Source organism: Lycium ferocissimum, chromosome 3 (assembly GCF_029784015.1).
Source record: "Lycium ferocissimum isolate CSIRO_LF1 chromosome 3, AGI_CSIRO_Lferr_CH_V1, whole genome shotgun sequence".
NCBI lineage: Eukaryota > Viridiplantae > Streptophyta > Magnoliopsida > Solanales > Solanaceae > Lycium > Lycium ferocissimum.
In genome coordinates this window covers 28,486,114-28,496,148 of record NC_081344.1, presented here as the reverse complement: position 1 = coordinate 28,496,148, position 10,035 = coordinate 28,486,114, and the positions used below count along the sequence as shown (strand labels likewise).

General features: G+C 41.0%; 1 protein-coding gene across 1 annotated transcript; it reads left to right on the top strand.

The window, feature by feature from the left end:
* Positions 1 to 6,354: 6,354 nt before the first annotated feature.
* On the top strand, positions 6,355 to 6,735 carry LOC132048818 (uncharacterized). Its single transcript, XM_059439504.1, has one exon. The coding sequence runs from the start codon at positions 6,355 to 6,357 to the stop codon at positions 6,733 to 6,735; it is 381 nt and encodes a 126-aa protein (XP_059295487.1).
* Positions 6,736 to 10,035: the final 3,300 nt, after the last annotated feature.

Here is a 10,035-nt window from a genome sequence, read left to right as displayed (position 1 = left end):
TTTTCTAAGCCTAAAAATGGTTCAACGATTTGTTTATGTGAAACGGCTCTTAAAGATTGCTAAGTATAAATGTCGGGCCTTTCTGCCCTTTTTGTGACCAAATGAGTAATAACAAATAATTTTGGGCCTTAGTCCGCTGTTAGTCATTTATAGGATTTGAAAACAATAAAAATTTCTCCAGTTTTGTTAGTATTATGATAAAATTGGATCAGAAGGAAAATGAGTCGAAAAAATTGATTTCGATAACAAGATTATTTTGACAAAATACCTTAATTTGATTTTGAGACCAAAATCTGGAAACGGGTGTTGGAAGCTTTAAGACCAATTCTGGACTTGGAAAATTTTGAGAAAAACTTTGAGATTGCTTTGGGGCTGAAAGCGCAGAACCCGTGGACCGAAATGAAACAAGAGGAAATTCTTTGGGTCGAGTTTGAGAAATCATGGCATCTGGGCTGGAAACTTTGACCTTATGAGCTCCAATGACAAATTGGACTTAAATAAAATACTTATATTTTTTGTATGTATATATGTATAAAATCGGAAATATACTCCATATTTTCATATATTATATGTATAAAGCCTGTAAGTACTGAACTCATTTTATTAGGACTAAAATAGTAGTGACTCTACTCGGGAGAAATCCCGGGTGTGTCTTAGTCCAGAAATAAAGTGAGTTGACCACTTATGCGGATTTTTAAACCCGAACCCCCTTTTTCTAAGGGGACTTTTTGCTAAATTCTTTCTTGAGTTTATGAAAAAGAAATAAATGACATTTTGCGGAAAACTAAATACTTTTAAGCAAATAATTACAATAATCACACATTGAAACTCGTAGGTCAACCCTATTCTACGGATCCTTATAATAGGGTGCTTAAAACCTTCCCTAGGGGATCATCAGAACCCTTACCTTGAACTCTGGTCCAAAAAGGATTTTTCTCTTATTTGATAAACCCTTTTAAACCCGGTTTTCCTATTTTTTTTCCTTAAATAAATTAGGTGGCGACCCTAAAACACTGAAGTCCAATTAGAGCACCAACAACCTCTTAGTAGATTTTATGCACCCGCGTAAAAGTGAACCGTAACATATGTGCTTCACCATAGGCTATGATTCGGCTGTTGATCTTACTGTACTTGTGATATTATTCTTAGACTGTGTTGATTGATACTTGATTATGAACATGTTTATCTTTCAGTCTCTTCCTATATATATGTTAGCTAATTGTTGTTGGCCTATGATACCTACCAATACATAATATTTGTATTAATACTACCTTGCTGCATTCCATTACGAATACAGAGTATGTGACAGGGTCTACTTTCTCTCCTCGTGGCTGATTCCCAAGGCTTTACTGACGAGCATCTCGGGTGAGCACATGGACGGATCCGCATCCCGGATGTATATTCTTATTTACTTGTCTTATTTGATGTTTCGAGACAGTATTCCCCTTTTCAGACTATGTATTCATATTCAGGATTGTAGTTTTGTAGTAGTGGCTCATGTACGACCTTAAACCAGATTCCTTGGAATTATTTGTATTATTTCCGCACTTATTGGCTTATCCATTCTAGAATTATTATATATATTCGATGGTTGGGTTTACTTTATTGTTTATTTAAATTGTGATTAAGGGACGACGCCTACCAGGTAGAAAAGGGCAAGTGCCCGCATGTTCCCCAATTTGGGATATGACAAGTTGGTATTAGAGCCCTAGTTACCCGGTCTATAAGTACAAGAGCATGTCTGATAGAGTTTTGCGGATCAGTACGATAAGCTCCATGGTTATCTGCGAGAGGCTATGGGACATTTAGGAAACTTCAAATTTTTTCATTCTTTTGTGATACTTTATTCAAATTGGTATCTGGAACTTTCGAATTGGTATGTAATTCATTTATGTTCTTTCACAAATGGTAAGACTACGAGCTACTATCGCGAGGGACAAGGAGCCCAAGCCAGCCACTGGGGTCGCCACTAGAGGACAAGGATAGGCGAGAGGCCGCGGCCAGGTTAGAGGCCGTGATGCTGCACCAACCAGGGGCAGGGCCTCTGTGGCTGGACAGAGCCGAGCTCGATTAGCTTCTGCAGAGCATGTGCCAAAGTGACAGCCCGCGAGAGAGCAGGAAATCGGGGGAGGTGTGGGGCCCACCCACTCACCCCGAGGTATGTTCGACCCAGTATTCCAGGACACCATGACCCGTATCCTTCTTCATATCGATGCCCAACATACAGTGGGCAGCGCCACTACGCCAGGTGGTTCTTAGACCAGAGTAGGAGTACGAACTCCTAAGCAAGGGCAGACAATAGGGATGCAGCCTGCTGTTGCCATAGCCCCGCGTATTGATGTTATACCAGCCCCTAAGGGTTCTCCTAGACCAGTAGCAGGCCAGGTTTTGGCAGTTAGGCATTATGAGCTCATCAGCCGATTTTTAAAGATGGAGTCACCTATATTCTTCGGAACGCCTAGCGAGGATGCATACGAGTTCATTATGGATATGCATGAGAGGTATCACAAGATGAATATCATGGAGTCTCACAGTTTGGATTATGCATCCTTCCAATTTTGCGAAGACGCAAAGACGTGGTGAAGGTATTTTATTGAGGGCAGACCCGTTGGTTCACCTCCACTCACCTGGTCACAGTTCCACCAGGCCTTTTTAGAGAAGTACGTGCCACGTACCTTGAGGGATCATTGCAGGGATGAGTTTACCTATTTGTAGCAGAAAGGTATGTCAGTAGCGGAGTATGAGGCTAGATTCTTATTTTTGGCTCGATATGCGACACAGTTGATTCTGACAGAGGTAGAGAGGGTTCATAGATTTATTGGTGGACTTGTGCTTCCACTTCATATTTCTTGTCTTCTGCTTGTGGCCATAGAGTCTTCCTTCCAGGCAGTTGTGGATCATGTCGTGAGTGTCGAGTCTGCAAAGGCTCGATCATTTGGAGGGTCTAGTGAGAAGAGGCCTCGTCAATATAGTGGGTACAATAGTTCTAGTTATAGAGGCGGGGGTCAGTCTTCTAGGACCTATCAGTCATCCCTCAGCCATCTTATTCAGTCCGCACTACAGGTATCTTCTGATAGCCCTTCTAGATAGAGTGGTTATGGGGCTGGGCAGTCTCAGAGAGGTTCCCTGTCTCGACCAGCCAACTGAGGTGGTCTATTCGGTTCTTTGACTTTTGTATGTCAGCTTCCAGCCCCAGATCTTACTATATGTATGGTGATTCCATTCACATCATGAGATATTGTACCCGATCTAGTCAGAGTGGGACTCAACATGGTTTCCGATTCCAGACCCCGAGGACTCTGACATTTTCTATTAGCCGAGGTGGTTTTTCAGCGTGAGGCGGTGCTCAGTTAGGGCGCGGTGGTTCTCATTCGTCTAGGGGTGGACATTAGTTTGGTAAGGGTGGTTCCCGAGTCTCGAGGAGGAGCGCGATCGACCAAAGATGTTGTGGTGGTGCGCATTGCTATGCTTTTCCAGATAGGCTTGAGGTAGAGGCTTTTGATACTGTGATCTCAAGTACCATTTATGTTCGTCGACGGATAGCTTCAGTCTTATTTGATCACCATTCTACTTTCTCATATGTGTCTACGTATCATTCTGTTGGTTGGGATTTGACCTGTGACCGTCTTAGTCTATCTATTTATGTGTTTGCTCGGGTTGGAGATTCTGTTATGGTTGATCTAGTCTATCGGTCTTCCTTAGTTACTTTTAAGGGGTATGACACGTGGGTAGCCTTGATGATCTTGGATATGGTAGATTTTGATTTTATATTGGGTATGAGTTGGTTGTCCCCGTACCACGCGATTTTGGACTGTCACCTTAGCTATGCCTAGGATTTCTAGACTTAAGTGGAGGGGTACTCTGAATCCCGCTCCGAGAAAGATCATTTCTTATCTCCGCTTGAAGAAATTAGTCGACAAGGGGTATTTGGCACACTTGGCCGTGTTCCTGATACTAGTGTTGATTCTCTGCCCCTTGAGCCCATACCCATTGTATGCGAGTTTGCGGAGGTATTCCTTTCTGATTTGCCGGGAATGCCACCCGATCGTGACATTAATTTCTGCATCGATTTAAAGCCAGGCACCCTCCATATTTCCATTCTGCCATATAAGATGGCACCTGCAGGATCTTCTGAGTAAGGGATTCATTAGACCGAGAGTCTCCCCTTAGGGTGCTCCCGTTTTATTTGTGAAGAAGAAGTATGAGACGATGAGGATGTGCATATATTACCGTCAGTTGAACAAGGTGACCATTTGTAAGAAGTATCCCATTCCTCGCATTGATGACTCTTTCGACTAGCTTCAAGGTGCTTCTGTCTTTTCGAAGATTGATTTAAGGTCATGCTATCACCAACTGAATAATCGGGCCGAGAATATTTTGAAAACGCCTTTAGGACTCGTTATGGTAATTATGAGTTCCTTGTGATGTCATTTGAGCTTACACATGCCCCCGCAGCTTTAATGGACTTGATGAATGACATTTTTAAACCATACTTGGATTCCTTCATCATGGTATTCATCGATGATATCTTGGTCTATTCAAAAAGTAGGGAGGAGCATGAACGTCATTTGAGGATTGTCATTGGGTTATTGAGAGAGAAAGAGTTTTATGCCAAGTTTTCGAAATGTGAGTTCTGTCCCGATTCAGTGGAATTCTTGGTCCACGTGGTATCAAAGAAGGGGATTATGGTTGATCCCAAGAAGATCGAGGCTATTAAGGATTAGGTGAGGCCCACTACAGAGACTGAGATTCGTAGCTTCGTGGGTTTGTCGAGCTACTACCGTTTGATTTGTGAAAGGGTTTGCTTCTATTGCTTCTCACTTGACCAGATTGACTCAGAAGGAGGTTCCTTTCCAGTGGTCTGATGCTTGTGATAAGATCTTTTAAAAGCTCGAGACTTTATTGAACACAACCTCTATTTTGGCATTACCCGTGGAGGGTAGATTTCTCAGTTTATTGTCATGTGTCCCATATTGGTTTGGACATCATTTTAATGCAAGAAGGCAAGGTTATTACCTACGCTTCTAGGAAATTAAAGATCTATCAGAAGAACTACCTATGAGAAGAACTACTCTACTCATGATTTGGAGTTGGAAACAGTAGTCTTCACATTGAAGATTTAGAGGCATTATCTATATGGGGTATATTGTGAGGTGTATACCGCGTACTGCAACCTTCAGCATGTGTTCAGTCCGAGGGATCTCAATTCTAGATAGCATAGTTAGATGGAGCTTCTGAAGGATTATGATATCACTATACTTTACCATCCGGGTAAAGCTACTGTGGTAGTTGCTTCCTTGAGTCACAAGGCAGTGAGTATGGGCAGTTTAGCTCAGTTGGTTGCTTCAGAACGTCCTTTAGCCATAGAATTTCAGACTCTGGCTAACAGTCTTGTGCGTCTCAATATTTCAAATTCGGGTAGAGTTTTAGCGAGTGTTGAGGCGAGGTCATCTCTCTTGGAGTAGATTAAGGCTCAACAGTTTGTTGATGCTAAGTTATGTAAGATTTGTGATAAGGTTTTGAGAGGTGAGGCCAAGGAGGCCGTGCTTGATGATGAGGGGATTCTTAGGTCAAGGGACGTGTGTGCGTTCCTCGTGTGGGTGGTCTGATTCGATTGATATTGGAGGAGGCTCATAGCTCTCGGTATTCTATTCATCCAGGGGCGACTAAGATGTATCGTGATTCGAGGCAATACTACTAGTGGGGTCTGATAAAGAGAGATATTACAGGTTTCATTGCTCAGTATTAGAAGTGCCAGCAAGTCAAGTATGAGCACCAAAGACCTGGTGGTGTGCTTCAAATGATGCCCATTCCCGAGTAGAAATGGGAGTGGATTGCCATGGATTTTGTGGAAGACCCTGGGCAAGGTCGATTCAGTTTGGGTTATTGTTGATTGGTTTACTAGGTCTGCTCATTTCATCCCAGTTTAGATTACTTATAATGCAGAGAAGTCGGTCAGGATTTACATCCGAGAGATAGTGCGATTGCACGGGTTTCGATATCCATCATTTCCGACTGAGGGACTCAGTTTACCTCCAAGTTTTGAAGACTTCAAGTTTTGGAGAATGTTGCAGGCAGAGTTGGGTACTCAGTTAGACCTTAGCATTGCATTTCATCCTCAGACTGATGGTCAGTCCGAGTGGACTATCCAGGTGATCAAGGATATGTTGAGAGCATATGTTATTAATTTTGGTGGTTTACCATTGGAGAATTAATATGGCACCATTCAAGGCTTTATATGGTAGGAGGTGTCGTTCTTCTATTGAGTGGTTTGATACTTTTGAGGTTCGACCTTGGGGTACAGATTTGTTGAGGGAGTTTTTAGACATGGTGAAGCTTATTCAGGAAAAGCTTATGGCAGCTCAGAGTCGACAAAAGTTATATGCGGACCGGAAGATTCGGAATTTAGATTTTATTGAGGTTGAGCAGGTTTTTCTGAAGATTTATGAGGTTTGGAAGAGAGGAAATTTGAGCTCGAGGTACATTGATCCATTTGAGATTCTCCGTCGTGTTGGTAATGTTACTTATGAGTTAGCCTTGCCACCTGTGTTCATCCGGTTTTCCATGTTTCTATCTTTGAAGAGGTACCATTCAGACGGGTCTTATATTGTTCGTTGGGATTCTGTGTTGCTTGATAAGAATCTGTCTTACGAGGAGGAGCTTATTGCGATCTTAGATAGGCAGGTTAGAAAGTTGAGGTCTAAGAAGATATCATCTGTTAAGGTGCAATGGTAGCATCGTCCTGTTGAGGAGGCCACATGGAAGATCGAGTCTGATATGAGTTCTAGATATTCCCAGTTATTTGCTGACTCAGGTACTTTTCCCCCGTTTCTTCCTTTGTCGCTCGAGGACGAGAGATGGTTTAATTGGTATATGATGTAACAACCCGTTTGGTCGTTATAGCACTTTTGACCCATTTACCTCCGTTGACCTTTCCTCAAGCCCTATTAGTAAGATTTTGACTCATGGGGATAGGTGGTACGTTTCCCAAGGTGATCGGGCGAGATGTATGTTTTCTTTTGTGAAATAGAGCCTCAATGTGAAAATGTTTGACCAGTAGTTGACTTTTGAGTAAATGGACCTTTTTTCAAAAATTCGTCGATTTCTAAAGGTCTAGATGGTCGACTGTGACTTGGTGGGATATTCGGTTCGGTTCTCAAGGCACTTGGGAGTGTTTCGGGTTATTGGTTGGAAAGTTAGTATTTGGCCATTGGGTGTTGACTCGGTCAAATAGACCTCCGTTGGCAATTCTGAGACCGCGAGTGAGTCCGTAGCGTGTTTTTATATATGACTGCATGTATGGTTTGTATTTGTGAGGTCTCAGGTGATCATCGAATTTGGAGATTGAGTTAGTGAAAAACCAGGGAAATTCTGGTATTTAGTGTCCGTAGTAGCGGACTCGCCACAACGAGGGCCTAGTCCGCTATGGCGAGGGGAAGGGAATTGTGGTCAGTCGCCACAGCGGCTGGTAGTCCGCTGTGGCGGACTCGTGACAGCGAAAGGTAGGCCGCTATGGCGGGCCCTCTGTAGCGGACGTCCTACCGCTGTAGTGAATGACGGGACTAGAATCCTATTTAATGCCTAGTTAAAACCCTTTATTTCCTATCACTTAATTTATTATTCCGAAGCATTTTTTGAGGCGATTTTGAAGGAGTTCTTGGCTGATTTCTCTTGTGGGTAAGTTCTCTAACCTAGAATTCATTCCTTTACCTTTCCTAAACTTGAATCCATTCTAGAATTTCTATAGAACTTAAGAGAAAAGATGGGTTGTGATGTCTATTTCATTATTTGATTTTAAGTCTTTCTAAATAAGAATTATTGGTGGATTTGACTAATCTAAGTATGGAATTTGGTGATTTAGTAACTAATAGGCTTGAATCTCCATTTATGTTGATGAAATTGAAAGTTTGAAAGTTAGGGTTTATACCCAAATTGGGGGTTTTGACTGGAATGATGAAATTGATGAATTCTATAGTTAATCTAGCAATTGAATAGTGGAATTGAATTTCTAGAACGTTGGGTCACCGATTTCACTTTTGAAATACCTGTTTTGCTCTTGTGGGCCCGTTTTTCCCTTCTTCCATAGTCGAATTTGATTCAAAAGATAGTATAGCAATATGGGTATTGTTCTTCCTTATTTCTAACTTAGAATTCGATTAGCCTTTAAGTATCTCGAGGCTCTCCGAAAAGGCAAGGCATAGGTGTGATTGTTCATGGCTCCCGCTCTGCTACTAGATAGGTTACAGCTTACCTTATGGTTAGACTTCAGTTAGCGAAGAATATGTAGAGTAAGTGATTATTGGAGAAAGCATGTACACCTTCAGGTATGAAGTTGGGATGCATTACTTAGGTTGGTATTGTTGTTTGATTATGGCTTGTTGCCTTGTTGCGATTTATTGGCTTGTAGCCACGTGTGGGATACTAGACTTCATGCTGAGTTGCCTTATCATGATTGTGAACACGTATCTCTCATTTATTGGTTTTTGTCTTATAAAAGGAAAGATGTGATTTATTCGTGATATTGTGATATGTGTCCATGTGTAGCACGATTGGTATTGATAGATTCTCATTGGCATTGATATCATTCATGCATTCATACTCATATATTTTGATCGGGTTGCGCACCTTAACATATATTATATTATACATATGCATTCATCATTATCATCTCATTCACATCTATTGATCGGATTAGTGGGTTGTACTTGTGTTCGTGATCATTCTGAGGAATTGTGGGAAACTTGGCAGACTTTTGTTTAGGTGCTTCACCATAGGCTATGATTCGGCTGTTGATCTTACTGTACTTGTGATACTATTCTTGGACTGTGTTGATTGATACTTGATTGTGAACATGTTTATCTTTCAGTTTCTTCCTTTATATATGTTAGCTAACTGTTGTCGGCCTATGATACCTACCAGTACATAGTCTTTGTACTGATGCTACCTTGCTGCATTCTTCTATGAATGCAGAGTACGTGACAGGGTCTACTTCTTCTCCTCGTGGCTGACTCCCGAGGCTTTGCTGACGAGCATCGAGGGTGAGCACATGGACGGATCAGCAGCTCGGATGCCTCTTCTTATTTACTTGTCTTATTTGATGTTTCGGGACAGTATTCCACTTTTCAGACTATGCATTCATATTCATACTGGTTGTTTTGTAGTAGTGGCTCTTGTATGACCCTAGACCAGATTCCTTGGGATTATTTGTATTATTTCTGCACTTATTTACTTATCCATTCTAGACTTATTATATATATTCGATGGTTGGGTTTACTTTATTGTTGATTTGAGTTGTGATAAAGGGACGGGTTCGCCTACCAGGTGGGAAAAAGGTAGGTGCCCGCACGTTTCCCGATTTGGGACGTAACAATAAATGTCTAAGGTGCCCCTATTTATGCTTCTCTACAGATGGTTTTAGATACACAAGAAAAATCTAATTAACTCTATCTTCTTCTACATATCTAACAAGAAACTAGGTTTTTTAGACATATCTTGAAGATAAGTACCCAAGATATTAGAATAGATCATTTTAGAAGTTTTACTAATATTATTAATATTTATATCAAAACATCAACTTTATTTTCATATAATTACACAACATATATTTTATTAATTATTCGACAAATTCATCCCCATTAGTACACCAACCGTGAATACTGATATTAAAACTGTAAGAATAACATCTCTTTTAGAGACATTTAATGTTGCCAACATATTATGGTAATAAATTATTTACCTTGTCTTTCAAGTAAATAATAAATATAGCAGATAATATTTTTAGTTATGTATATCTGAAAGTTTCCTTGATGGGAGGAAGTGTTTTATTATTAGTCCATATTAGTCTATAGGGTAACCAAATTTTATGGAGAAGTTCCTAAGGTTAAAGTTTTTGCATAAGAGTCCCTAGACTGCCTGTAAGTACGTGTGTGGCTCATCAGTCCAGCATCCCTTATGTGATAGGAATAGGCTATAAGGCTCTAGAAACTTTTCCATTCTTTTCAGGGTTACAAGTCGGAGCTAGATTAAAAGCGATTC

Bases quoted from the DNA above. Each gene is read 5' to 3' on its own strand.
- LOC132048818 (XM_059439504.1), top strand. From the start codon at position 6,355: ATGGCAGCTCAGAGTCGACAAAAGTTATATGCGGACCGGAAGATTCGG.